At 61.1% G+C, this 26983-nt stretch overlaps 1 protein-coding gene across 1 annotated transcript in view; it reads left to right on the forward strand.

The window, feature by feature from the left end:
- The window catches only part of TCERG1L (transcription elongation regulator 1 like), an 81121-nt gene that overhangs the window by 6234 nt on the left and 47904 nt on the right, over window positions 1-26983 (forward strand). Inside the window, exon 4 of the mRNA XM_054584935.1 lies at window positions 11845-12027. Coding sequence (XP_054440910.1) covers window positions 11845-12027 — 183 coding nt within the window. The remainder of the gene's footprint in view (window positions 1-11844; window positions 12028-26983) is intronic.

Below are 26983 nucleotides of genomic sequence, written 5' to 3' on the forward strand. Positions count from 1 at the left end.
AGGGGCGCGCGGCCCTCGTGGGTTCCCCGTGGCTCTGGCTGTTGCTTTAACTCACAGCCGTCGTTGACCTGCCCAACTACCTTCGCCGTCTTCCGTCACTCACTTTACAGTGGTTCCCATGCAGCTTCTCACACAAACAGACTTGTGATGTGTTCCAGGGCCCCTCTGGAACACTGCGACGCTACTCCCATGCGGACTGAGGTGTTAACCCGTAAACCTCAATTTCTAGTGAAAACTAAGGGGTAAGTAAGCAGCGTTTTTTAGCTTGGCAAATTGAGGAAGACAGTTTATAGCTCCTACAGACGTGTGCCGTAGTCACCATCAAAGTCAGCTATTAACGCGGACTTGTTTTTGTAAACCTGGGGAAAAATACAAATATGACATTTATTGTTCATAATTCAAAAGACATGCCTGTTCTTAGACCAACACATTTAAGCTAGCTTTTCTTTAGAAGGATTAACCTGAGATCATGTGAACTCAAAAAGCATTGTATATTTTTCAGAGTTTTAGACTACCCAATTCTTACAAGAACCTGCCTTTAGATTAATTTTAACACTATCATCTGGAAGTTAAAAATTATCTTATGTTTACAATATTCGTAGGTAGATACACAAAGACCGACAGAAACAGACCTTTTAGCCATGAGAGGAACTCACTAGTTTATGAAAGAACAGTTGGGTCCAATTTTTGTTTTGGAGGCATTCATTTTATGATTCCTATCTTTCCTTGACAAGTCAAGTTCCAAATGACCACCCCCTCTTCAAACAAGGATGGCCACTTTTAACACCCTAATGAATTGGGCCGACACCTAATGCCATCGTGGGTTGGTCTATTTATCTAAATCTTCCTTTTGAAGCTTCGAGAGGCCGATCCAATACGCCTTCCTAACTTCCCGGCCAGCGGTGTCACTGTGCGCGCAGCGGGGTCAGATGAGAAGGAAGCAGAGGGCCCCCCCGCCGTCTGGTGCGGGTGGGAGGTGCCGGCCGGCGGTCGTGGGCTCGTCCGCCCGAGGGCGCGATTTCCCACGCTTTCCCCGGGAGCCGAAGGTGGAGGAGACCCCTAGGGGGCTGCCTCATGCCCTAGAGGGTGACAGGTCCTAGTCCCCAGGAACACCCGAGCAAGGGCCAGGGAGAGAGTGCCGGACCCCACGCCCGAACCACGGGGCTGCCCAAGTCCCCGGCCCCTCTCTCAGGGTGAATGTCTTTTTGTGATTTAAAAAAAATACCCTCCACAAACTGGGTAGGGAAGAAACACGCGCACCTCAGCAGAAAGGCCGCAGGCGACAAACCCACCGCTGACATCACAGTGGTGTATGATGTCAGCTCTTCCTCTAAGATCAGGAACAAGGGCTCTGGCCGCTCCTCTTCAAACCAGCACTGGAAGTCTTGGGCAAAGCAATCAGCGAAAAATTAAAGGCGTCACATCAGAAAAGAGGACGTAGAGTTGTCTTTATTTGCAGATGATGTGATATTATATCCTCGGAAATCCTAGAGACTCCACCAAACGCTGTTGGAATTAATCAACACATTCAATAAAGTTGCAGGATACAAAATCAGCATTCAGAAAACAGTTGAGTTTCTATACAGTAACAACAAAATAAAAAAGAAATAAAGAAAACAAACCCATTCACAACAGCATCAAAACAATAAAAATACTTAGGGATACATTTAACCAAGGAAGGAAAAGATTTATACAATGAAAACTACAAGACTTTGACAAAGAAATTGAAGAAGACACAAACAAATGGAAAGATATCCCGTGTTCATGGGCCAGAAAAATTAATATTGTTACAATATTTATACTACCCAAAGCCATCTATAGATTCAGTGCAATTCCTATCAAATTTCAATGACATTTTTCACAGAAAAAGAAAAAAGAACCCTAAAATACTTACAGAACCATAAATGAGCGTGAGGAGCCAAAGCAACCCTGAGAACTCACAAAGCCGGAGGCGTTGCACTCCCTGACTGAAACTAGCACAAAGCCGCAGCCATCAAAACGGTGTGGCGCCCGCTGAAACACAGGCACACGGACGGACGGAGCGGGAGAGGGCACCGGAAACAGCCCCGCCTACGCAGCCAGCAGTATTTGACAAGGGGGGGGTGGCTTCTGTGATCAATGGCGCTCGGAAAAATGGCACAGAACCCGGGCTGACACCACTTACAGAGCTGCACTCGAAGTGGATGAAGGACTCGAACACAAGACTTGAAACCATCCCACTGCTGGAATGAAACATGAAGGAAAATCTCCAGGCCACTGGTCTTGGCAACAGTTTTCTAGATGTGACATCAAAACACAGGCAACAATAGCACCAGGCAACACGTGGAATCACATCAAATTAAAAAGCTTCTGCACAGGAATGGGAACAATCAAGACAACGAAAGGCGGCCTACGAAACAGGAGAAAATATTTGTAAATCATGTATCTGATAAGGCATTAATTTCCAGAATCTGTAAAGAACTCATGCAACTCAATAACAAAACCCCCAAAGAAAGAAAAACAATATGATTTAAAAATGGGCAGTTAAATGCCTAACTACATAGGCATTTCTCCAAAGACGACGTACAGATGGCCGACTGGTGCATGGAAAGGCGCTCGGCACCCCCATCCTTAAGGAAATGCACAGCGACACCGCAGGGGGATGTCGCCTCCCACCTGCTGGAGTGGACGTTATCGAAAAGACCAGCGACAGCAGGTGGCTGGCGAGGACGTGGAGAAAAGGGACACGCACGTCCTCCGCAGGGAGCGCGCTGACCCAGGCAGCTGCCCCGCGCTCCCTCCCAGCACCGAGCGGGGGCTGATGCCGCCTGGAAGCCGGTGTCCTCAGAGAACCGCGGCAGGAGCCACGTCCCCCGAGTTCTTTTCCGACGTCAGAGGCCCTCAGATACAAGACCCAGACAGGTATTACAAAGAAAGACAGTTACAGACCGATATACTTCACAGACGTGAATGCAAAACCCCTCAACACGAGATTAGTGATACACAAAATACGCCGCCCATTGTGGCCAAGCGGGGCCTTTCCTGGGGATGCGGTGCTGGTTTAGCTCTAGGAAATCTATGGTATCTACTTTATCGAGGCAACGAAGAAGGAAAACAGCATGGTCAGACGGACAAAGGGCGTCCGCCAGGAGCTACAGACGGGTAAGTTGCGCTGCATCCGCGATGAAACTGAGCACACGCTCTGCTCCGCTGCGCGGGAGCGGCCGGAAGGCCCGCACCATCTGTAGGGAAACGGAAAAGGAAAGAGCGGAAAGCACACAGATCAGGAAGGAAGAAATAAAACTGTCTCTCTGGGCAGGCAAAATGAGGCCGTGTAGACACCGTGAGCACCAGCAGCGGGCGTGCGCGGTGGCCGGGCCAAGGCCCACGTGACGGTGCCACCGCGGAGTTCCTGGGTGGCCGGGCCGGGCAACCGGAAATCAAGGAGCAGCACCACTGAAGCCCCCAAACAGAGATGCTTATGGACAAAGCTAACAAAACATGTGCCCAGAGAAACAGAAAACATCGATTGGAGAAATTGGACATTAATCAATAGAGAGCTTTTGTGTGTTAATGGGCTGAAAGACTCAGCGATGTTAAGCTTGACCTGTAACTTCCACGTAATCCTCCATGAAACCCCAGCTTCGCAGGCTTTGACAAGCCAACCCTGTAATTGGCGCGGAAAGCCAGGGGAAGGGCCGCAGCCGCCGGCCGGGAAAGAGAAAGCCGACCGGGAGGGCTCCTGCATCGGCGGCTTCAACGCTGTGGCGAAGCTGCAAGAACACAGGCTTTGTGGGGCTGGCCAAAGCGTAAGGACGAAGATCAATAGGAATAATAATAGACCTTCTCGAAATAGACGCACACATACATGGTCAGTCGATTTTTGACAAAGGTATAAAGGTGATTCCTTTCCAATAAATAGATGGTTTAGAAAAAATTGAGCCCTTGCCTTTGCCATAAACAAACAAATCTTGACCAATACCGTGTATCATATACAAAAAAAATCACTCAAAATTGATTATAAATGTGGTTATAAAATTAAAAACCCTTGAACTTCTGAAAGAAAACATAAATGAAAAATTTGCGATCCTGAATGAGGCAAAGATTTCTTAGATATGACACCAAAATCATGAACCAGAAAAGGAAATGCATCCATAAATTAGATTTCATCCCCCCAAATGCTGGTGTTCTTAGAAAGCACTTGTAATTAAACGAAAAGAAAAGCCAAATACTAAAAGAAAATATTTGCAAAAAATGTATTTAATAAAGAATTGGTATCCGGAATACACAAAGACCCTGGCAAGTCAAAAATAAGAAAACAGAAAACAACCCAACAAAAATGGGCAAAGTAGGCGACCAGACTCATCGCCAGCAGAGATGTGCGGGCGGCAAGCGGGCGCGTGAAACGTGAGTGCCCCGTGTTCTCCGCCCTCAGGAAAGTGCACGCGAGTCTGCAGCGCGAGCCCCGCCGCCCGCCACAGTGCCCGCGGGCTCAGCAGCACCGGGCAGCCGGCACTCGCTGGCGGGGACGCAGCGCGTGGCCGTGTCTCCCAGGCCCGCCCTGTCCTACGCCCTGAGCGTTTACCCAAGAGAAATAGAGGCGTCCCCACAAAAGCCTGCCCGCAGATGTCCGCAGCAAACCCGGGGGCAAGCGAAACGCCCCTGCCCTGGTGAGCGGACAGACGCCGGCGCGTGCCCGCGAGCAGGCTGGTGGTCCCCGCAGCGGGCGGCTGGACCTGGACGGTGTGACGGCCAGAGAAAGGACCAACGTGCCTGTCGCACGCGACGCCCTGTTCTGACCGGAGGCCAAGAGCGGACGGCGGTTTCCAGGGGCGGGACCGGGGAGGGTGCTGCTGGCGGGGAAGGAGGGGGCAGGTGGGGGGTGTGGACCGGCCCTGCCTGTGGTGGTTGCCTGGCTGTTGGCACTTGTTGAAACTCAGAGAACTGGACCCCCCAAAAGAGCAAACCTCACTGAATGTAAATTTTACCTGAATGCACCCAACTTTTTTTTTTTTTTTAAAGAGAGACTTAAGAGACACGCGCAGGAAAGTGTGTGAATTTTATCTGACTCTGAAAGAAAAAATTGAAAGACACCTGGAGAAATCCGGACACTGCGTGTTCAGCGAATCAGGGCGCTGCTGCCCGTTTGCCAGTTTGCAGGTGTGACCGCAGCTCTGTGCGCAGGCTTCTTTGTAAACGGACCCCGACGCTATGGAGGCGGCTTCTGAAACTCAGCGGGGACAGGGGGACAGGGGGACAGGGCGGAGGCAGTCGCGGCGCGCGGGGCGGGCGGGCCAGGGCCGCGGGGGTGGGGTGGCGCGGAGGCGGGGCTCATCGCGCGGTTCTCTGCCGCGTTACTGCTGGAAGCGCCCACAAGGACAGGTAAAGGAAAGAAGAGTAACGAGTAACGCTGTGGAGCGCCCTGCCAAAGAGCGCAGAGCGACGGTTGGGCTCTCAGCTGCCACGACGCAGTGAAACCGAGAGGTGAAGCTGGACCGTAGGCCGCGCGCAGCAGCCCAGCCGCCCGTGCGGATCCGGATGGAAACCGGCGAGCGAGGCGCGTCGCGGGGGCCACGGTGGACCTTTGACAAAAGAGCCGAGCGCGGCGTGCGGGTGCGTGCGTGTTGGGGCGGCGGCGCGAGGAAGCTCCGCGAGCGCGGGGTCGCCGCAGCCGCAGGTGTCGGGAAGTTGGAGGAAACCGAGGAAACCCAAGGAAGCGCACGATCAAAATCAAGGCGGACATTTATAGTTTTAAACACAATAAGTTAAATTGATTAAAAATGCTTTCCTTGCCCATGGTCAGAAAAAAAGAAAGGTTATGTGGAGACATCTCTGTCCGATATTAGTAAACTTTTATATTATAATTAGATGAGCTGCTTTCTGGGAGGGGAGGAGCTATTCCACTTGGATGAAGAAGAGGCGCCCGCGTAAAGGAAACCCAGAGTCTTCTGCCTCTTGGGCCTGGGCCCCGCGGAGGCTGCGCCCCTGCCCCGCCCCCGCCCCCGCCTGGGGCGCCCCCGCCCGGTGACCCTCCTCGGGCCTCGCTGGTGAACCTTCCCAACTCCAAGGAGAGCCCGTACGAAGTCGTTTACTCATGTTCCCAACGGATTTCAAAAATAGAAAAAAACCAAAGCCAGTCCACTCTGTGGTCAGATTCCACGTGCGAAGGGCGCCGTGACGATCCTGCGAGCGTTACTGAGCTTGTGACGGCGCGGGGACAGGGGCACTTCCAGGGTTCGGGGTGGGTGTGCCTTTCCCGGTCGCAGGAACTGTGTGGAAATAAGAAAAGCATTGACAAGGAAATCGCATCCGTGGGTTTAATAAGAAAAAAAGTGTCCTCTCCTTCGGCGGTAGGCGGATGTGTTGCTTGGTACTAACTAGAGGGGGCGTAACCCCTCAGCGGGCCGCGTAAGACGCATCCAAAGCCCGCCCCACCGCGGCGACCGTGGGCGTCGTTTCCGCGACAGCTGCTCGCTGTTCGTCTCTGGCTGCTTGCGGCAGTCTCAGCCCATGCAATACGAAAGGAACACAAACAGGAAAAGCCACTTGAAGTTTATAACTTTCGTATCTTGAAAGGTCATGACATTCAACTGATAACTCTCAGAATTTAAAGGACAGTTTGGCAACTGGATGATAAAATACAAACGTACAAAAGACAGTGTATTTCCTGCATATTAATAGTCACTTAGACGGTGCAAAGGGGACACGTGACCGTCACAGGGCGGGGCCGGTGGTCAGGTCCCCGGGCAGGTCTGGCAACGCAGGGAGACGGGTCACCCCCTTCACCGATGTCCGAACGTCACACAAGGAAAAGCTGAATTACTGTCCAGCTGGAGAGGCTCGCTGTGGCTTGGATAGGAAAATGGAACAATTCTTTTCAAACTAACTTATGGGTGTAGTGCGATGCTAATTGTGTTACTTTTTTGATTAGTAAGAAATCACTTAAAAGTGTTGATCATGGCATACAGACGATAAGATAAACGAATGTGTACTTTAAAAAATCTATAAGAGGGCCTGAACCTATTCTAAAGTGACATCAGTTTTTAAAATGAGGTACCGATGCACTAATCTACCTATGATGTAATGTAATAAGCTTTAAAAGAATTGTTATAGAGGACAATATTCTGATATCATAATAAAAAATGCACATAAACCGATGAGTCACAGAAAATTATAAATTATTTTTAATTATTATGCAAAATAGGGTTTACTCACACGTAATTGAGGAAATGCAAATTTAAACCAGCAAATATAATATCCTCCTATTAAATTAGCGCAGCCTTCAAAACCCTCTGCTCTGCTCAGTGTGTGCGGTCAGAAACTGAGCCTGTTTGTCCTTCCGCAGCTGTTAGAAGGAGGACCTTCAGGCCCCTCCAAGTGTTAATACGGTTCCACTCAGTGAGTCCATGGCCGTGGTCGGTCACACATGACAGCTTACTATCCCAGGGGGAAGACAGAGTCTCAGATGTCCCTGACTGGTGACTGGTTAAGCGAATTGTGATACGTCCATCGCTATTAAAAATGAATAGTCTTTAACTTTTAATAAAGATTATTTAGACAGAAGTGGGTGCTCTTATTTCATTTTCGTAAGTTTGTAAAAGCGGGGAGCACCGTGTCTGAACCGAAGGACCCGACCCCTCGGAGCCCCGGGCACGCTCACGCCGTGCTCAGGCACCCGCCCTGGTGCGGGCGCCTCCCGCCCAGACGCCACTGCGGCCGCTTCTGGCTGAGGGGTGAGGGATGCTTTAGTTTCCAACTCTATGGTCGCTTTTATTTTCCCTTTTTAAGGAGCGTGTGTTACTTCAATAGTCAGAGAAAAGCCATGAAATGCATGAGAATGCTCCTCCTCAAGCTGCTAAACACAGGAGTGTCTGTCACCCGTCGCTGGAACCTGTGCCTGCCCGTCACACCGACAGAGGGCGGTCGCGGGGGCCGCGCCCGGTGGCCTCTGCCCCCACTCGCCACACCCGGGCACAGGCGGCCTCGCGGCAGCTGGGCGTCGGCAGGGCCTGGGGGCTGGTCCTCCATTTCGTCCCCGCCAGCACAGCTCGTGGGTCCCCGGGGTCCGGCGGAGGCGGCCGCGCCCACCTGCCCCGCACGGCGCCCCCACAGAGCACTGTCCTCAGCGGCTTGGCCGGTCCCCACCTGAGACCGTGTGTCACAGCTGGTGGGGGTGGGCTGAGAGCCGCCCTCTTCTGCGCGCGGACAGCCCGCAGCCGGGCCGGGAGCTGGGGCATGGCTCCGTGCAGGTGTCCGACAGCGGGGGAGACCCCCCGGGGGCCCTCGAGTCGGCCACAGCCGAGGGAGCCCGACCATCACACGGACGCGCAGCCCGAGTCATGGGTGGCCGATCAAACCTGGACACGCTCCCTCTTCCTGGAGCAGTGGGCGGCAGAAACACCCAGAGCGGCAGGCAAGGGCCAGGGGCACCCCGTGCCTCTGTCCCCAGCGCTGCTGTTTCTGCAGAGAAAACGCCCAGTGGTGGACACGCCACCCGCATGGTTTCCGCCGGAGCTGAAGTCACTTGCTCGGCAGACGTAGCAGACAGTGGTGGCCGATTGTGTTGAGTCCGTGGCTCTGCACTGTGAGCACGCGTGTCGGGTGAGGTCCTCGCCTCCGCAGGAGCTGCTCCGGCCGCCCGGAGACCCCGAGGTCCTCCCCCCGCCACGGCGACCTCCGACACTCCGACCTGCGGAGGCCCCATCTGTCTGTCTTTGGCAAAGACGCAGACGCCAGCTCCTCATGGTGCCGCTACCCGGCCTGAGGGCCACAGCGACCCCGGGCTCGGTGCTGGCCTCCCGGCTTGTCCTCTGCAGGGCACAGCAGCGACCCCCTGGGCCGTCCTCGGGGGCTGCCCCGGGCAGAGGGAGCGGGGACAGGCAGAGCCCCCAGTCCCCAAGCAGCACCCCGAGCAGGGACCTGGAGCGGGGACTCTGAGTGGGCACCCTTGGACATGCACTGTGCTCAGCCTGATGCCGGAAGCTTCTAGGGCCCTGACTGTCCCCCTGCCCCAGTCCCCATGGCCACCAGCCCCTCTCTTTCTTCTCTGTTGCGTCCTGGGAGGAGCACACGGGGCCGCGGTCCGGGTTCCAGCTCTAGGAGAGTGTCCGCCGGGCGCCTGAGGGCACGGGGACACAGCCCCCCGGCCCCCCACCCTGCTTCCGGCGCCACTGTGGTGCTGAGGCCGCGGGGGCCCCACACTCAGCTGGTGGCAGGGCCCCCAGGTGCAGGGCCCAGGCGGGGGCCAAGCAGAGAGCCTCCCAGCCGCTCCGGCGGCAGAGGCGTCCCAGGCGGCGGGCCCGTCTGCAGAGGCCTGGCACCGCCATCGTCCACGGGCCTCCCTGAAGCTCCTTTAACCTCCGTGAGCCCCGCCGTCTTGGGCGGCACATGGGGGCGCGGGGCTCCCGGGGCCCCTCAGGGTGGAGCGTGCCGCGTGGCTCGTGGCAGGTCAGGGGGCCGCAGGAGGCAGACGGGGACGACAGGCAGCGACGGAGGCCGGGAAGGGGCGCGGGGGCTTCCCAAGGCAGGCGCCTGCTTAATTACTGTTTTGGTTCAAACATTGATTTTTATAAGTAACCCTTGTGGGACAGCATCTCTGGCTTCTCTCTTAGCTGGCTTAGCAGTTTTCATTTCTTTCTTTCTTTTTTTTTTTTTTGGCTGGACCTATCTTATCTCACTGTTATTTACTGAACTCAGGGATTCTCTGCAGCCTTTTGGGGAAAACGAGTTATGATCATTTTTTTATCAGCCAACACAGCGTCCTGGGCGCCTGCGTCTCTTCTGGGGTCGGCTCGAGAGGCCCTCGCGTGGAGCAGCGGGCGCCCCGGGGCGGCCGGGGCCTGCGGCGTTCATCTGTTCGCCTCCTGGCATCGTGTTCCCGTCGCACGCGTGTGCGGTCCAGCGTGCGGGGTGCTGGGCAGGCGCCCGACCATGGCGGGGGGCAGGGAAGAGGATGGTCGCGAGAACGCCGGACCCCGTTGCATTCTCGCACCCCCGGAGCGGGGGTCCCTCAGCACCTGCCCCCGGTGCGCGTGCTGCCCCTGGCAACCCGCACACGCGTGTCAGTGCCCGTGTGCTCTCCGAGGGCCGGGGCACCACCCGCCCCAGGTGCCGGGTTCTGGGGTCAGCCCTCGGGCCTCCTTCCAGCGCGCTCATCAGCGACCAAGATAATTGTCAATATTGGTTATTGACTTCCTGTCTCCTCTGATAACATGCAGTTGACTCTGTGAACTCGCCAGAGAGCGTCGCATTTATATTTAGAACCAAATGAATTCAAAAGTTAAAAACCCACTTCCCCTGTGTGTTTTTCTTTAACAGGCAGATGCGTTTACTTCCTCATTTTCCTTTTCAGTTGACACATCAGTTTTGACAACAAAATCATCACATGGGGCATAAAGCCGTCCCCGTACCTCTGCGCACAGAACAGCCCTGTCTGCGCAGCCGCTTCTTTGAAAGCGCCGACGGTTTCTCCCTCTTCGTCAACCTCCGTTCTGAACGGGAGGTGAAGCTGGTTACAGGGGTTGCCTGCCTGGGCAGCGGCCCCCGAGGGCTCGGGCCAGGGCGTGGGGACCACGGGGCTGCACGGGGGGCCGTCTGAGCGGGGCGTGCGGGAGGCCGGGCCCGTGAGAACGCCCCGACACGCAGCGCACGTGCGGACACGGGGCGGGGCGGGGCGGGAGGCCAGATCTGAACAGACGCGTCTGCGTGGGGCTTCTCTGGGCGCTGATCCCCCCCCATCACTGTGCGGGTCGACACGTGTGCCCCCCACGTGGCCGTGCTGTCTGACCCTGGACGCCTGTCCGAGGGCAGTGAATGTAGAAATTAACTTCTTTGCACTCAGTTGAGTGTGTCACGATGCTGTGTAACAGGCGACAGCTATTACGATGGGGCTTGTTGGGCGCACGCGGTGAATTTGCACAGCCGGTCCCTTGCCTGAGCTCCGATACTTGGACCGGGGAAGGCCGTTCGTGGTACTGGGAAGTGCTTATCTTGTAACATCACGATAAGGGCTTCCTGACCACCCCGCCCCGCGGGCAGGGACCCACCTACCGGCTCCCAGCCTCCTTTCCCCGGCCGCACTCTTCAAAAAGCGGGCCAACGAGAAGAGTGTGGACCGTGTGCCCCTACCGGCAGCTGTGCCCCTGAAGGCGGCCTTCTGTGGCCTTCGCTCTGTCCCTGCGAGCTAAACGGGCTTGGCCTCAAGCCAACCAGGTGAGGGGGTGTTGACCGAATGGCCGCACAGTGTAGGCAGAGGCGGTCCTGCCAGCTGCTTGCTCCCCGAGCGCGCGGGGAGCCGTCCCGGCCACCGGCGCTCCTCCCGGACACGGTGGCACCGGCAGCCGAAGTCTCGGCGGGTGGACGCAGCCCCTCAGACGCCTGAGTGCCGTTTGTCACTGCGAACCTGTCTCTGAGGGCGTCGGACAGGAGGCTGAGTCGCAGGGAGGGAAATGCCACGTTAAAAGTTGCAAACTGTGTGAGGCTTTTCAGAAAACATTTCCAAGCTGTTTTCCAGAGCTGGGCAAACCAGCCATACACGCAAAACATCCCTCAGGAACCACCACTACTTTGGGGACTGGGGACTCCTTTTTTTGAGCACACGCCTGGCAGCCCGGGCCCTTCTCTTTAAGGAACAGGTGACAGTCAGTGCCGTGACTCGCTGTCACATGGGGCGTGTGCTCTGCCCACCCGCGACACTCGGGAAACTCGTCGTGCTTCTTTCTGGGAGACGGGCACGCTGTATGCGGGTCCAGGAAAGGGGGGCACCGTGCCGCTTGTTTCCTGTGCTCGGGGGGCGCGTGATGAAGTGGCGTGGTCTCCTGTGGCCGCCGGGTGTCCCCGTGCTGACCCCCTGTCCCTCTTCGGCAGGTGGCTGCCACCACAGCCTTAAGCCCGTCGCCAGCAGCCCCACCATCGCCATCGCCGCCGCCGCCGCCATGGTCTCCGTGGACCCCGGGGGACGCGGGGGCCCGTCCCCCTTCTGCGAGCAGCCCTGCCACTTCCTGACATTGGCGCCCATCAAAATACCCCTGCGGACCGCCCCCTTCTCTGGTAAGCAGAGCGCGGCTCCCCGAGCCCCAGCGGTTCCAGAGTCCGGCGCGGAGACCGGGGAGGGGCCGGCCGGCCGCAGGTGCCCGCCGGGCCGGCCCCGGGGCAGCGTGGGCGGGAGGGAACCCAGGTTTGGGCATCGGCAGCCCCCACACAGGGCCTCCCGTTCATTCAGCAGGGTTTCGTTGGGTCCAGTGGGCGTTTTCTGCCGCAGAGCAAAGCGGCCCGTCTCTGCTTGAGAAGTGACACTTCCTTACCAACTCGCCAGGGTGGGGACATAGTAGGACGACCCTGGGAGGTTTGTGGCTCTTTTACATGGAGTGCGGGGGGAGCAAAGGCAAGGTGCCGTGGGGCAGGGCACTGCCTCAGCCAGTGCGCGACGAAGCCGTGCGCCGCGGGCCTGGGGCGCAGCGCCCTGAGCCGACCGCTGGCGAGGCCCCCCGGCCTGTCCGCCGGAGCCTGTGGTCAGAGACCACTGCAGGCACAGGCGGCCACCAGGGCGTCTGAGCCCCAGCGCCGTGGCTGTGCTCTTCCGACAGACCTCCGGCGGCCCGGGGCGGGCCCACGTGTGGCATCCCGGGCGGGGCCCCGTGCGCCGGGGCCCAGGAGGGGGAGGGAGGCCCGGGCCCTGGACGGTGGCGACTCCGTGGTCATAGCTGTCCACCGGCGTCTGTGGCCTGCAACCATGTGTCCCGTGTCCACGCCGTCCCTGGGACCACACGTTTGGGTCCTCCCAGACACAGAGCAAAAGCCACGTTCACCTGGCTTTTTGATAATTCAGCAAGGACTTGACTCTTGCGGGCTCGTTCTCTTACTTCAGGTTTAGCCTTTCGTGCGATGCGCTGAGTCAAAGGGGAGTTCGGCAGAATTCTAACCCTAATTCAACGCTGGCGGCGATGCCGGAATTCTAATTCTCGCGTTAATGCCATCGACTGCCTGGTCACCAGTGACAGGAAGCGTCGCTCGATGGCTGCTTGTGTGAGTTCAGGGTGGGAGGAGAAACGGCCTAGTTCTTCCCCGCGCGGGGAGCATTTCGGCTTGCGTGCCCTGTTTCTGGGGGATCGGACGTGTCTTCTCAGCGCCGGCCCCCGGCGCCCACGGTGGCCTGCGGGGCCGATGCACGAGCCGGGCGGCAGAACATCGCGTGCTCAGGAGCAGGGCCTTAGTCCCGTCCCCGCAGGTTCGAGCACGCGCCCTGAGGGCGTGTCGGGGAAGTGAATGGGCCGCGGAGATAAGCTCTCGAGTGGCGTGTAACTCAACAGCTGCGTCAAGATCCTGGTTCAGATCTATCAGTCTGTTGGCGTTTACTAAGGACGACTTACTATTTTTCAAGAAAATTAATCTTAGAACCGAGCACCTTGGAGCCCAGGGGTGGCTTCCCTTTGCGTGTCCCTAGGATGGATGAAGTGACACCCTAATTAGATGTCTCTCCACGTGTGCGTTTTCTAAGGCTCTGTAATCGGATCTGCCGTAACGTGCATCTGGTGAGAAAAGACCGGCAGGACGCTGCCCGTCTCCGCTCACTGCCCGGCCGCCGTCAGCGCGAGGGCCGGGGGCCCCGGGGGCTGCTCCTGAAAGCGCCTCGGCAGTGTGGGCCGTGGGCCCCTTGCGCTGAAAGTCTCGCTTTGTCATCGAGGCGCCGGGTCCAAGTTGAAATACAGCCCGGAGGCTGGGTGTGGCCCAATGACCCAGCCCACGGGGGGCCTCTGAGCTCGGTGGCCCGTCCCAGGCATCCGGGGCGACGGGGTTCTGCCCGGTGTCCCTGGTGAGGGGCCCGTGGGCGATGCGGCCCCTGTAGTGTCTCCCTGGCCGTCTCCTCTTGACCTCGGCAGGAGGCGCATGCGTGAGACGGGCCGGGTTCACGGCCAAGAGCCCTGCAGGCCTTCCCTCGAGGCTTCAGAGAGCCAGGGCTCGGAGGGGACCGGGCGTCGACGTTTCGTCTGTCAGGGCGGCTCCGAAGCCCAGGCGGCCGAGGCATCAGTTCCGCGGAGGAATGTCCTCAGCGGGGCGTCCGGTGGCTGCCGGGGAGTCCCTGGCCCCCAGTGTGGGCGAAGCGGCGGAGGAAGCAGCCCACCAGGGCCAGGCGGCGAGCGGGGGTGGGGAGGGGAGACAGGACGGTGTTGTTGGCACAAGGGCGTTCGCAGACCGAGAAAACACGGCTTCTGTGGGACCCGCTCCAGGCTCAAACTGGTGTCATGAGAGCGGGGAGCTTGGTGTGCCTGCAGGTGGACAAAGCTGCCTGTACGTAGCAGACGAATCGCGCCTGAGGTAGATGAGCGCGGTCACCATGCAAGTCCCGCACCATGGTTCTCACCTGGGGGCGGTTTCCCCCCGTGCACATTTGGCAATGGCCGGAGACCGTTTGGGAGGCTGTGACTGGGGTCTGGCTCCAGGGAGTAGAGACCAGGGGTCCCGCCACGCCCAGAACAGCCCCAGGGGTGGAGCTGCCTGGCCTGCAGCGTTAGTAGTGCCCTGGGGTGCATTCTAGAATTCCGCTGAAACTGCGGGGCCTGTGTTGGTGTGTGAACGGCCTACTGTCACCTGGGAGGGTCGGTGACCCGGTCACCGAGGGGCTTTGACAGAAATGGGCTCGGTGCGGCGAGGGGCTGGCGTGCGTCAGGCTAAAAGCTGATGTCTTCACCATGATTCAGTTTCAGGGAAGATACGTGTTCAGAGAACCCGGGACCCGTGCGTAAGGTGCGCTTTCTCCGCCAGTGCCGCCGGGCCCTGGAACCGAGCGAGCGCTCGCTGCCGTTCCTCTGAAGCACCCGGTGTTGCTGGGCACCACCGCCTCCAGCTCGCCTGAGGCCGTGCACGCGGCGCCCGCCGGCCTTCTCACAGGTCAGAGGGGTGGCCGCGGGAGGCGGGCGCCGCGGGGCGACCTGCAGGCGTGGCCGCGACGGGAGAGCAGCTGCCGGGCCGGGGCAGCAGGGCCTCCCCTGCCTGGCCCTCGCGCAGGTTCCAGCCACAGCCTCCCTCGCGTCCGACTGTGCCTTTGAGCCTGAGGACTTCAGGGCCAAGCACGGAGGCTCCCGGGGTAAAAACGTACCTGCGTCCTGTGTATTTCTACTTACCTTTCTCAGGAGAACGTGAAGTTTATCGAGGGAGGAGGGAAGCCCCGGAGAAGGGTTTGCCGCTGAGCGCGGACTGCTCTCCCGAGCTCTGGGCGAGGCCTCGACCTGCCGCCGGGGCCACAGCCCGGGCGCGAGGAGGGCGCCCCCCCGCGGGAGGGCGATCGTGGCCCCGGCCGAGGACGTGCCCGAGGGGGCTCGTGGGAATGACGGTCGTTGTTTTTAGACCTTTGCCTGCCATGCCGTAAGCATCCAGGAGAACAAGATAGGCCGTGAGAGGTCGTTCCGGCCACCGGTAGAGCAAACTCGCATCCAGCACAACGATTAAGAAGAGCCATCTGCCCGGGAAGCCATTCACCACCTGTCCTGTGCTTCCGCAACTACTGAATGGTTTAAATTGAACATTTTTGTCCTGCCACAGAACAGCTGGGCAGTCGCTGTTGTTTCCCCCCCGCCGAGCGGCAGAGCAAGTCGGGAAAGCCCCGCGCCAGGGCCTGCGGCGGGGAGCGGCCCCTCACGCGAGGCCCGGCCCCACCGCGGGGGACGTGGCCTCCCCTTCCCTCCTCCACGAATTGTTTTCTCCTCCATTGTAATGAAAAATGTCATAATACATATTAACATTTCAGCGATTTTCAGAGACAAAAATACCGTAACAGCATAATTACTTACACTCCACAGTGTCTGAGGCTCAGCTGGCTCCTGTGAGGAAGACATATGTGTTTCTAATACCGGGATTGAGCAGCTTTCTGCAGGAAAAATATTGGATTTAAACAACTAAAAAAGAAAAAAAAGAAAAACACCCCAGACTTTCTACAGTTTGTCACCCACCAATGACCTCGTGTTAAGGACGCAGGCCATGCTGGGGCGTGGAAGGGCGGGCTGTGGGAATGCAGAGCCCGCGGCCGGGACACGAAGCACTTGGCGGGGCATCGTCCCAGGTCGCGGCCTCGGAAGGCCGTCCTCTGCCCGCGTCTGCGCGCCTGGGGCCGCTCCTCGCTACCCTCCCTACGTGGGACGCGGGGCGCGGCCCCCGCCGGCGGCTCTGCCCCTGCAGTGCACTCCGGGCAACGGCACTGAGAGTGCCTCGCGCACGCGGAGGCACGCGTGTGCCTGTGCCAGCCTGCCGAGCGCTGATGCGGCAGACCTGGGGCCGCTCTGAGCTGGGGGTGGGCGTCTCCCGGCCCGCACACTCCGGGCGGCCGGACGGCGGAGCACCCGGGACAGCCGCTCTCCCGAGCGTGCCCACCGTTCCCTCGCGGCCTCCGGAGCCGCTCCCTGGGGCCTGCCGGCTCCAAGCGACGCGCGCGGAGCTGAGGCTCCTCTGGATTTTAGGTCGATGTGCCGCGCGTTTCGAGTGTGCCTTATACATGAGTATGATGATTACCTACCACGGGTGCAGTAATGGGTGTAATGATCCTGTGCATCATGCGCACCGAACGCGGGTGGGCGTTATCCACGGCAGAGCCCCCGCGTTCTCCTGTGATGTTCTCCTTTGTGCGACACCACGCATGTTCTAAGACCCCTCCACCCCCCACCACTTGCCGCTGCCATGCAGTCAGTTCACGCTGACGTCCTCCTGCGCCGTGGGGGGCAGGCGGCCGGTCCCTGGCCTGCCCGCGCGGTCGTCCCCCACCCTCCTGGGAGGCTTTCCCCTCCTGGGCGTGCCCGGGACAGTCCCGGCCTGGACCTGCCACCCTCCTCTGGCCCAGGGCTGTCTCAGCCCCGTTGCCCCCGACCGGGGCCACAGGTCCAGCTTCCACGGGGCGCCCCGCTTCCTGGTGGACAGCTCCAGCTGCCCACTTCTGCGGAGCAGGCACCGGTCCCCGGCCGTGGCCCTGCTTCCAAGGCCGCACGGAAGAATTTGCCTGTCCAGCAGCCTCCCAGGGAAGCTCACGCCCCCTTGTTCTTCCCAGCTCAGTCAGCTGCAGCCCAGTCTGCCCAGCGGGGCCTCCTTCAGCTTTGCCTGACCCCTCATGTCCAGCGCATCGGCCCCGCTGCCTGCCCCTGGGAGGCAGCCCGTCCACCCCCTCGTCAGCAGCGCCCCCTGCGCCACCCCCCGAGGGGGCCTCTCCCACGCGAGGGCCAGCGCTCGCCTCTGAGGAACATGCTGAAAGCCCCCAGCGGCTGCTCTGGTGGAGCTGAGAACAAGCCTCAAACCGCCCCAGAGTCCGGGAAACGCCCTGCGACCCCGCCAGGGCTCCCCGACTTCCTGCGCGGCTCTCGTTTTCCCATCGTGTGGAGCCCCTGCCGCGGTGGGCCCCTCGCACGCCAGGCCCAGTGCCGCTGGGGGGACACTGCTGGCCGCCCGCAGCCTTGGCGCCACCCCCCCAGGCCCTGCGTCCTGTGAGGTCCGGATTCCTGGAACCCCGCACTGTCACCCTGGAAGGGCGCTTGGGCCCAATGCAGCTGGTCCCATCCGTCACCGTCGGGAGGCGGAGCGGGGCTGGTGGAGACCCCCCTCCCAAGTCCCAGGGCCGGAGGCAGAGTGGAGCTAGAGCTCAGCCGCCCTCCTCCGGGGGCCTGGTGTGTCCCCTGTCACCTCCGTCTGTCCCTCCACCGGCCACTGTTGACCTCAGGGATGGAGTCACTGCGCTCCAGTCTATGAGCGGCGGCCAGGACCAGCCAGGCTGTCGAAGCCGCGGGGGTGTGGCTGAGACTCGGCTCTGGGGCCGGGCGGCCAAGCCACGCTCACGTGCCACAACCCGGCGCCCAGCCCGGCCTGGGGCCGCGGGTCACTCCAGAAGGGGCCCCGGGAGGCCCGGGGGGCAGGTGCGCCGGGCGGCGGGCGGAACCCTGGGCCACGGCGCTGCTGTTCTCGCGCTCTCCCTCTAACAGGAGCCGGCTGGGGCCCGGGCCCGGCCATTCCTCTCGTCTGTGACGACAGTATGGCTGGAGATGCTGCCAGGGCGCCAGGGCGGTGGGGGCGGCGCGAGGGAGGGACGTCTGGCCGGGTGTGGGCGGGGACGGGGCGCCCTGCTCTGCGCTGGCTGCGGGGAGGCTTCGGGCTCAGGGGCTCCGGGCTCAACTCAGCCCCTGGTGCTCAGCTCACAGCAGCGCTACTGACAGCGACCCCGCCCGGGAAACCACCCAGCCCCCATCGACTGCCAGCAGGAAATCGATGCGAGGGAGGTTGGGGAGCGTGAATAAAAACACAGGGTGTGTACACATGGAGGTCCCTCGAAAACAAGCTCAGTGACGCGCAGCTGAGAAAGCCGCAGGTCTGAGCCGGCAAATCCACGGAGACAGAAAGGAGGCCACGGGTGGCCCAGGGCAGAGGGGCCGGGGGTGGCCGTGGGAGACGCAAGTGATCGCCGATGGGCACAGGGCTGCTTTTCGGGGTGACAAATGTCCGAACCCTGGCGTGGGGATGGTCACCCCACTTTGTGAATCTTGTGAAGGGAGTTTTATGGCCTGTGACTCGCATCTCCACGGAGCCACTCTGAAACAGAGCGCGGGCCACCACGCTGAACCTCCGCACCCGCGCGGCCGCCGGAGGCGTGATGCCTTGCACTGGCACAGGCTGGGGCGCTCGGGGATCAAGCGGCCGGCGGGGGCCACTGCGGCCCGGCAGTTAAACGTCCCTCCTGCGGGGAGAGAGCGTCCCTGAACCAAAGAGGGTGCAGCTGCCGGGCGCACAGCAGGGCCGAACCCTGCGCCCCGAGCCTGCGACGCGGAGGTCAGCGCCCCACGGGGAGGCCAGAAGGGCAGGCAGCTGTGGTTTGACACCCGGACTCCTGCCGGCTTTCAGTCAAGGGGAAGGTGGAGGGTCCAGGGGTCAGGGCTTTTGAGCCATGCTGATTGGGTAGCCCAGAGCAGCCTCAGCTCTGCTCCTGCCTGAACAAGCTTAGCGCGGTCACGTGGTCCTCGGAGTGAAAACGCGCAAATTGCTGTGCGTGTTTGGACCTCAACACACCGAGGCCCGCGCCTCCTGTCCTCACGCTGCCCACCACTGGGACCTCCGCTCCCACGCCTCTCGCTGGACCCGGGGCAGCCTTCCAACGCCCCTCAAACATAGCAACGGCCCGGCACGTTCCCCAGGTTTGCCAACACGCCTGCACGCGGCCTCCCTCCCACCGAGGTGGACCTCAGACCGGCCCTTGGTGAGGGCGCGGGGGCCAACCCGGAGCCAAGATGACTCACGCAGCCGCTGCCCCCAAGCCCCGCCTGTGGCCTGGGCCGGCGCCCTCGGAGGTTCCCCTGAGGCCCGTGGGCCTCGGGCGGGGTGGCGGCCGGCTGACCTGCAGAGCAGCTGTGGGCGGGGGCGGGGCCGGGGACCCTGGGGGGAGACCCCACGTGGAGGAGGCGGCTCCCCGCCCAGTGGCGTCGCTGGAGACGCTCCGCTGAAGACGATGTAAACCTCTCAGCGTTTTCTAATTTGTTATTTAAGCCTGTTACTGGGCTGTGATGTTGGCTGTAATTTCTAGAGATAATTAATCAGATGGAGCCAAAGACCCGGGAGGGGTTCGGCTCGGCAGTACACGAGCGGGTCAAACGCGCAGCCGGCGCCGTCCCCCCGCCCTCTTTCCAGCGTGTGTCGGGGTCGTGGTCCCTGCTCCGCGTGCTGGCAGCAGTGCTGCCAACAACACCCCCAGGGCGGGCGAGGTCCCCGCTGGTCCCGCTGGTCCTTCTCGGAGCAGACGTGCGGGAGCCCCGATCCCTCCGCGGGAGGACGCGGCGAGGCAGGCCCGGGCGGGGTCGGCGGCGCTGCGGCCCAGGACCCCGCCTCTCGCTCCCGCCTGGGAGGGCCCTCGCCCCCCGCTGCTGCCCGCGGCCGCGCCTCCTGGGCAGGAAGAGGCCGACCCCGCCCGTGCCAGGCCCTTCGGGGTCCCCTGCTTCCCCGGGACAGTGGCAGAGGCGAGGGGCCGGGGCCACACCGACGCCCTCGTACAGGGGGACAGCTCCGGCTGTGACGGGAAGTCAGCGGCCGCCCGCTGGAGGAAGACCGTCCCCCGGCTGGTCCGCTGGCCCGGACTTGTCCCAGGTGCCCCAACACACGCAGGACGTCCTTGAGGCGGAGTCCTGGCCGGGCGGGGAGGGCGCTCACGGCCTGTGAGCCGGAGCCGAACCCGCTCCAGCCCAGTTTCAGCTTCATCCGCGCTCTCCGACCCCACACTGAGTCTCGGGGACGCGGCGGTTCCAGCACCTTCCTCCCACTGCACCTTCAGCAATCTCTGCTGTCTGTGGGGAGCGTGTCCGCGTGGACCCCCGTCCCGTCCCCCCGCCCCGGGCCGCCCGCTCGGAACCCGAACCTCCCTGCTCCCCCGCCTGGCACGCGTGCCGACGCCCGAGCCCGAGTCTGTTGCGTGGGCTCTGGGGACCCGGACCGCCAGCCCGGAGGCAGCTCCTTTAGTGGCGGCTGCTTTCATGGACATTTTTAGAAAACTCAGGACACGTATTTTATTTGACTTTAAAGGTTCCTATTATAGTTGGCATATGGTACTCCATTGGTGTCAGGGGTACGGCGTGGTAATTCCACATTTGTACCCCTTACGATGTGCCCACCAGATGACATGCAAAACAGAAAAAACGAAACTGGACCCTGTCCTGCATCCTCTGCGCGAATAGCTCCGAAGGGACCGCGGACTCCGTGTGAGGCCGGGGACCGGGAAGCTCCCGGAAGGAGACGCAGGCGGCGGCGAACCCGGACTTCCGTCTGAGCGACCTCTTCCTGGATCTGCCTCCTCCGGCCCGGGCAGCCAAAGCAAAACTAGGCGAACGGGGACGCAGCCGAGGGGGGGGCGGGGCGGGGGCGGGGCCCGCTTCCCCGGGGCGCCCCGCCCCCGCCCCCGCCCCCGCCGCCACCTGCGGCTCAGGGCGCCGCCCCTCCTCCTTCACAGCTGCACTTGCCTGGAGCGCGTTCGACAGGAACGTCCCAATAAAAGAAGTTTCCAATTTCTTGGGTGTTTAAAATTCTCATTTGCCTTCCAACTCGACTGATAGGTTGTCAAGCTACGAAACATTTGCTTAAACTGTTTTCCTCCCAAGAGATGGCTCTATTGTCTTCCAAAATCTGAACTCGCAGAGGGAGAGACGCGTTCGGTCCGTGTTACCGTCCAGGTGGCGCGTGTTTTCTCTCGAGACCTCCTGTGGGAAACGTGCTCTGAGTATCGTTGGCCTGAAGTGGTTTTCTACTGGTTTCTGCACGCTGGAAAATACTAATTCCGTGGAGAATTATTTGGGCTCCCAGGCTGCTGTGGTTCCATTTGCCCCTCTGGGGGATCCACACGCCTTGGCGCCCCCCCCTCCCCGGGGCGGGGCGGGGGGGAGGCTGACACCCTCGTGGCCCTGCGGTTGCCCGGTCCCGAGCAGGGTCGCCCCACACCCCCGGCAGGTGCTGCCCAGCACCCCCGCCTCCTTCCTCCAGGCACATGGGTTCTGCAGGCCCGTGGGTCTGGCCCTCCCCGAGCCCAGGGGCTGCGGAGGGTGGCGTTTGCAAGTGCCTGCTTCGCTCCGACTTGTTCCCACTTGTCCCAGTCTGCAAAGAGCTTCCTTTCGAGATAATGAATAAATAAGCATGTTCGACAGGGCTTTCTTCTTAGGAGATAAGACGTCTGCTGACATTTAACACTTGTTTTTCTCCCGGGCGGCGCACGGCGCCCTCGCAAGCCCTGCTATCTGCCGATCGTTCGTTCCCGCACCAGCACACAGTTCACGGGCTGTTATTTATTTTCCTACGTCCAGTAAAGGCTGCATTCAAGTGAAGGTGAAAAATTGCATTTCCGACTGCTACTGTGGACGTGGCCTCTGTGCTGGGCGAGAGCACCTGGCTGCGTCCACGCTCGGCTCTGGGCTCCCCGCCAGGGCTCCCCGCCGCCCCGGGAGCTGGAGCCCAGGGTGGCTGTCCTTCAGGGAGAGCGCCCGGTTGGTTCACAGCGGATGCCCGAGGGCGTCTGCCCTCATGTTCTCAGAGCTCAAGGCCGCGCAGGCCAGGAACCCAGGCACCTGTGCCAGACCTGTGCGTTCTGCCGGGACACCCGGTGCCCAGGAATGGAGGCTCGCACCTGCTCACAGGCCGGCTCCCAGGCCCGCCCGGCACAGGGCTCCAGGCAGAGCCAACACCGCAGCCAGGCCCCCAGCCCGTGGGAGCGGGGCCAGCATGGGGGCGACCCTCTGGGAGCAGGTGCCAGGGTTGGGGGCAGACGTGAGCGGCAGGAGGTCGGGAAGCCCTGATGTCTCTAATGGTGCCGTGATGTTTCAGAACGTAACAGGATTTGGACAGAAATAAAGCGGTTTCCAACTCGCTGCTTGAGTCGCAGAAGCCCTGAGCTAGGACCTCCGGGGCGGGAGGTAGGAGGCGAGGGGATCGTGCCAAACACTCCGACTCCACCCCGGCTGGTGCGGCTCAGAGGACTGCGCGCCGGCTGGCAACCCGAAAGGTCACAGGTTCAGTCCCCAGTAGGGGCACAGGCTTGGGCTGCAGGCCAGGTCCCCAGCAGGGGGCGCGCGAGGGCAACCACACACGGATGTTTCTCTCCCCCAACCTTCCCCTCTCTCTAAAAATAACAAATAAAACGCTCCGGCTCCAAAATCAATCACTCATGGCAAGGAGCACAGGGTGCCGAGAGAGCTCTGGCCTCACAGAGCAAGGGGTGGCCCCCGGCGTGGTCAGACCCGTACCCGATACAACAGTGCTATTCACACGTGAATCGAGCGTCGTTCCAAATCCAGCCGTCACTGGCCACCCAAAAACATATCTTGCAGAGAGTTCTGAAGCGTCCGTCGCTGTGGGGCACGTGGGGCGTCTGGCTGGGAGTCCGTCGTTCACTGAGCGGACGCCCGGTCGCCACGCCCGCGCAGCGCGCCGCAGGGAAGCGGCCGTCTCGGTGGCTTGGGGCCTGGAAGGCCGTGTCCTGTTTATTGCGCAGTGCGTCACCCCGCTGCGCCCGGCCCTGAGTGAGGCACTGTCTCACGGGTTTGGCGTGGTGACGGGTGTGACTGACTCCTCCCAGGATGTGGAGGGTTTCGTGTGGCAGCGTGTCCTCTGGGGGATAGGGCTGCAGACGGCAGGGCGCCCCCGGAAACGGGGAGGCCTGAGGACGCCCGTGACCACGCCGCCCTCCCGCCAGCCGCGGGCCGAGGGGACGTTGGCCGGGGTGGCCCCGCAGCGGCTCGTGTGCGGGTGCTGCAGACTCCACGGAGGCGCCGTCGGCAGGGAGACGCCTGCTCCTCCCGGGATGCCAGTGCAGCGGCAGAGAAGTCCAGGCCGCCCGCGTCGGCGGGATGCATCCGGGGTCTGCGCCCCGTGGCGCCGCGGGGGACCCGCTGGCTCCCAAGAACTGGTGCCAAATAAGTGTATTTTGCAAAGAACTCTAATGTGTTTTTAATGAGTGATAATAGCAAATGCAATTTTAGCTGATGGGTGGCATATTTCAAAAATGTGTTACTTGCGCATGCGACATCCCTGTTACACTCTTTCGGAAAGTTCCCACTCTGCGATGCAGGCGCCGGCGAGAAGAGCCGGTCCGGCGGGCGGCCCGGTTCCTGGGAGCGAGCGCTGGCCGGGGCCCGGCAGGGTCCCCGCGGCGCCGCACCCCTGCAGGGCGCCGCTGGGCGGTTTCTGTGGAAGGCGGCTCTGAGGAGAAAGGTCCTGGCTCTGTGTGTCCGCTGCCCAGAGTCCCTTTCCCTTTAGCGCTTCGACTTCCTCACCACCAGCAGCAGGTTTCTTAGAACAAGAATGGCTTTGCGTACACGCAACTAGACTAGCTTAACAAGGAAGAAGAGACAGGGTTGAATTTTTTTAAACGAACGAGAAATGGGTCCTCTGAGAATCTGTATAAATTAAATGCAGATACTTGTGCAATCACCATTACCAATGAAACTTGTCTAAAAAAAGAGATGATTTCCTTGATGAAATTTTTAGATGTGCTCTGCTCAAATTGCCTCTGAAATGCGTGGGTCTGAGAACTGTGCTCTTTCTCCGAAATCAGGTGACGGGGGGTGGAAACAGTACTTTCCTGAGCTGTAAACTTTCTGGAGAGGTAGGTGGGCCGTTCGGGGCTCAGACACGGAGAGGGAGCCATGTCTAACTCACTTCCTTCTCTCCTGGGGAGGCCAGGATTTCCCTCCTCCCGTGTTGCCTGAATACGGGGGCGGGAGGAGCTGGGCAGCTGCCTGTGCCCTGAGGTGGCCCGCCAGCTGCCAGTGCGTGGCCTCGTCCCAGCCACGCTTAGGCTTGGGGGTCGGTTTTCTGGTCTCCGCAAAGTGGACGGCTGTCACTCAAAGCGCCCCTGGCTGCTCGGTCTCTGATTGGCCCAGGCCCACAGGTTAGGGCCAGTGGACAGGACGCACCACGACGTGCCGGCTCAGGGGCTGCAAGAGGCCACCGGCGGGCGGGGGGGCCCGTCCTGGATCTCGGTCCCCTCGGGGGCTGCACGGAGCCGCCTCAGGCCGGCTCGTTCTTTGTGCCGTTCACCGCCGGGAGCCGGGCAGTCCGAGGAGACCCTCCCGCTCTGAGCCCCCTGCCAGGCCCAGGGAGCAGGCGAAGGAGGGGCCGGGCCGTCCGGCTCCACGGGCGGGGGGTCCGCCCACGTTCCCCCCGGGGGGGCCCAGGCAGGCCCCGGGCAGCATCTCAGCGACAGCACTTAACAGTGGACGCTCACTGCACCTCCCCATCCGTCACGCGAACTGTGTTCTAACAACCCTGGTTGAAATTGCTTATTGAGGAATAAATGGACAATTCTGGCTTCTGAGTCTTGGCTGCTGTGGCATGAAATATGTCTTTTCAAAAAAGCCATCGGGAGGCACTTGTTCACGGTGGCCCGTGGAGGCGGAAACCAGCGTCCGGGCGGACCGGCAGGCTCCCCCAGATTCCGTGTCCTGGCCATCGTCCGGCTGTCCCCGCCGGAGCCCCAGGGAAGCGAAGAGAGTGTGAGAGGCCAGAGAGGCCAGTTCGCGCGCAGCCTGTGGCCGGCCCTCGGCTCCCTCCCGCGGCCCGTGAGCGCGGCGTGAGGAGGCCTGCCGGGGTTCCTAAAGCGGGTGTGTGTCCGTTTTATCCGAGGTTCTCAAAACCACCCCAGGAAGAGGCAAAGGGTGGTCCCAAGTACAGCCGCGCTGGCGTGGGAGCCGGCTGCTGCGGGGCCGCGGCCGCTGGAGCGACCCCGGGGACCGCGTGCTTCCGAAGCGGCCGAGGCGCTGGGAGCCCCGCTGGCCTCAGCGCCCGCCCCAGTGCCCTGCCCCCGCCGCTCCTGCCTTCCTGCGTCCCCTTGGCTTCCTGCACACGCTGGTGACTGCGTGTCCCATTTCTTCCTCTTCATCAAGGGCAGAGTGGACAGGGACCAACTTGCTGTGACTCCTGGCTGGGTCTTGCCAGAGTCCAACTGTTTTTACTTAAAATGAACTGTGCCCGGGAGCAAGGCCGGGGCCGCTACAGGGTTAGGGCCACCCGCTCCCGGGTCTGGCCCTTCCCTGTGGCCTGTGCAGGGCTGTGTTTGCGAGAGGCCAGCAGCACCGGCTCGGCCCAGCCGCGCCCCTGGGCACAGGGCGTCTGCACTGGCAGCGATCGGCCGCGGCGGCTCTGTGCGCTGCAGGTCACTCTTTTTCTGGGTCATGTTATTTTTTTTTTAAAAGATTTTATTTATTTCTTTTTAGAGAGAGGGGAAGGGAGGGAGAAAGAGAGGGAGAGAAACATCCATGTGTGGTTGCCTCTCACGTGTACCCCCTTCTGGGGACCTGGCCCGCACCCAGGCCTGTGCCCTGACTGGGGATGGATCTGGCGACCCTTTGGTTCGCAGGCCGGCGCTCAATCCACTGAGCCACACCAGCCGGGGCTGGGTCCTGTAATTCTGCTGTGGAGACGGTTTCTGTGTTTCCCACCGACATACTCGTGTCTCCTTTTCTGTGCGGTTTCTGGTCTCTGATCCATGGGAGGTCGGAGGACGTGTGTGTCCTGGGACGATGCTCGGCAATATCATCGGGATATTGCCCGTCCACGGCCCCTCTGGCAGCAGCCAGCACTGCCCGCGGCGCCAGCAGGCGCCCCAGGGCCTGCGACCCCCACAGGCCTCCCTCCGAGCAGCAGACCTGGGCTCCAGCTTCCCTGCAGGGGACCCTTTATCTCCTCAGCAGACAGAGACCCTGTGGGAACGGCGGCGGCTGTGGTGTCTCCGGTCAGGTTATTCCTTTCCGTATTGGCGTTAAATGCCCCTTATATCTACACACTCGCTTCGAGGTAATTTCCTCTCAGCAGTTCATGTGCCTGCCTAGTGGTGCGTCCCCCATTTAAAACGCTTTGATGGGCTTAAAACCAGCGTCTCTGACCTGCCGTTCACCCCTGGCTCCCGTGGGCCCGTGGCCGCGACACGGAAGCAGGGATGCGGCAGCACGGAGCCGTGGCCTGGAGGGTTCGGCGCCACCGGAAGGCGCCTGCGGGTCAGGGCCGGCCTGGCCTTTACGTGCGGTAGCTCTGAGGTCGGCGTAGGCATGTGTCACCGTCAGCGTCGCTGGGAAGTGCCGGTCCCAGGGGGGCACGCTGGGCGGGCGGGCCCGGTGGGTCCCGGGCTCAGACCACCGTCTCCAGTGTCAGAAGCGCCTCCTCAAGCTGAACTGAAGCCTCCCTCCCCCCACAGCGAGAGGCCGGCACTTCCCCGAGCCCGGGGCAGGGATGAGCTTTGTGGGAGCTCTCGACTGAAAGACACAGGGCCTTCCGCTCCCGACACGCTCTGTCCGGGGGACAGAGGCGGCGGCGGCCGGACCGTAAGCCCCACTGGGAAGCACCCGTGCAGACTCTCGTTTCCTCAGAGGGGGGCCCACCTCGGGGGGGGGCACGATTCCAAGCCAAGGGGCAGTGCCAAGGGGTGCAGTTGCCCGAGCCAGGCTCGAGCGGAGCGGGGGTGTCTTCAGGAGACGCCGGGTCCCGTGGCAGCACAGAAGGGAACGGTGGCAGCCCGGCG

The sequence above is a fragment of the Pteronotus mesoamericanus genome, unplaced genomic scaffold (genome assembly GCF_021234165.1).
Source record: "Pteronotus mesoamericanus isolate MK-2021 breed Mesoamerican mustached bat unplaced genomic scaffold, CSHL_Meso_final contig_1201, whole genome shotgun sequence".
In the NCBI taxonomy this organism is placed as follows: domain Eukaryota; kingdom Metazoa; phylum Chordata; class Mammalia; order Chiroptera; family Mormoopidae; genus Pteronotus; species Pteronotus mesoamericanus.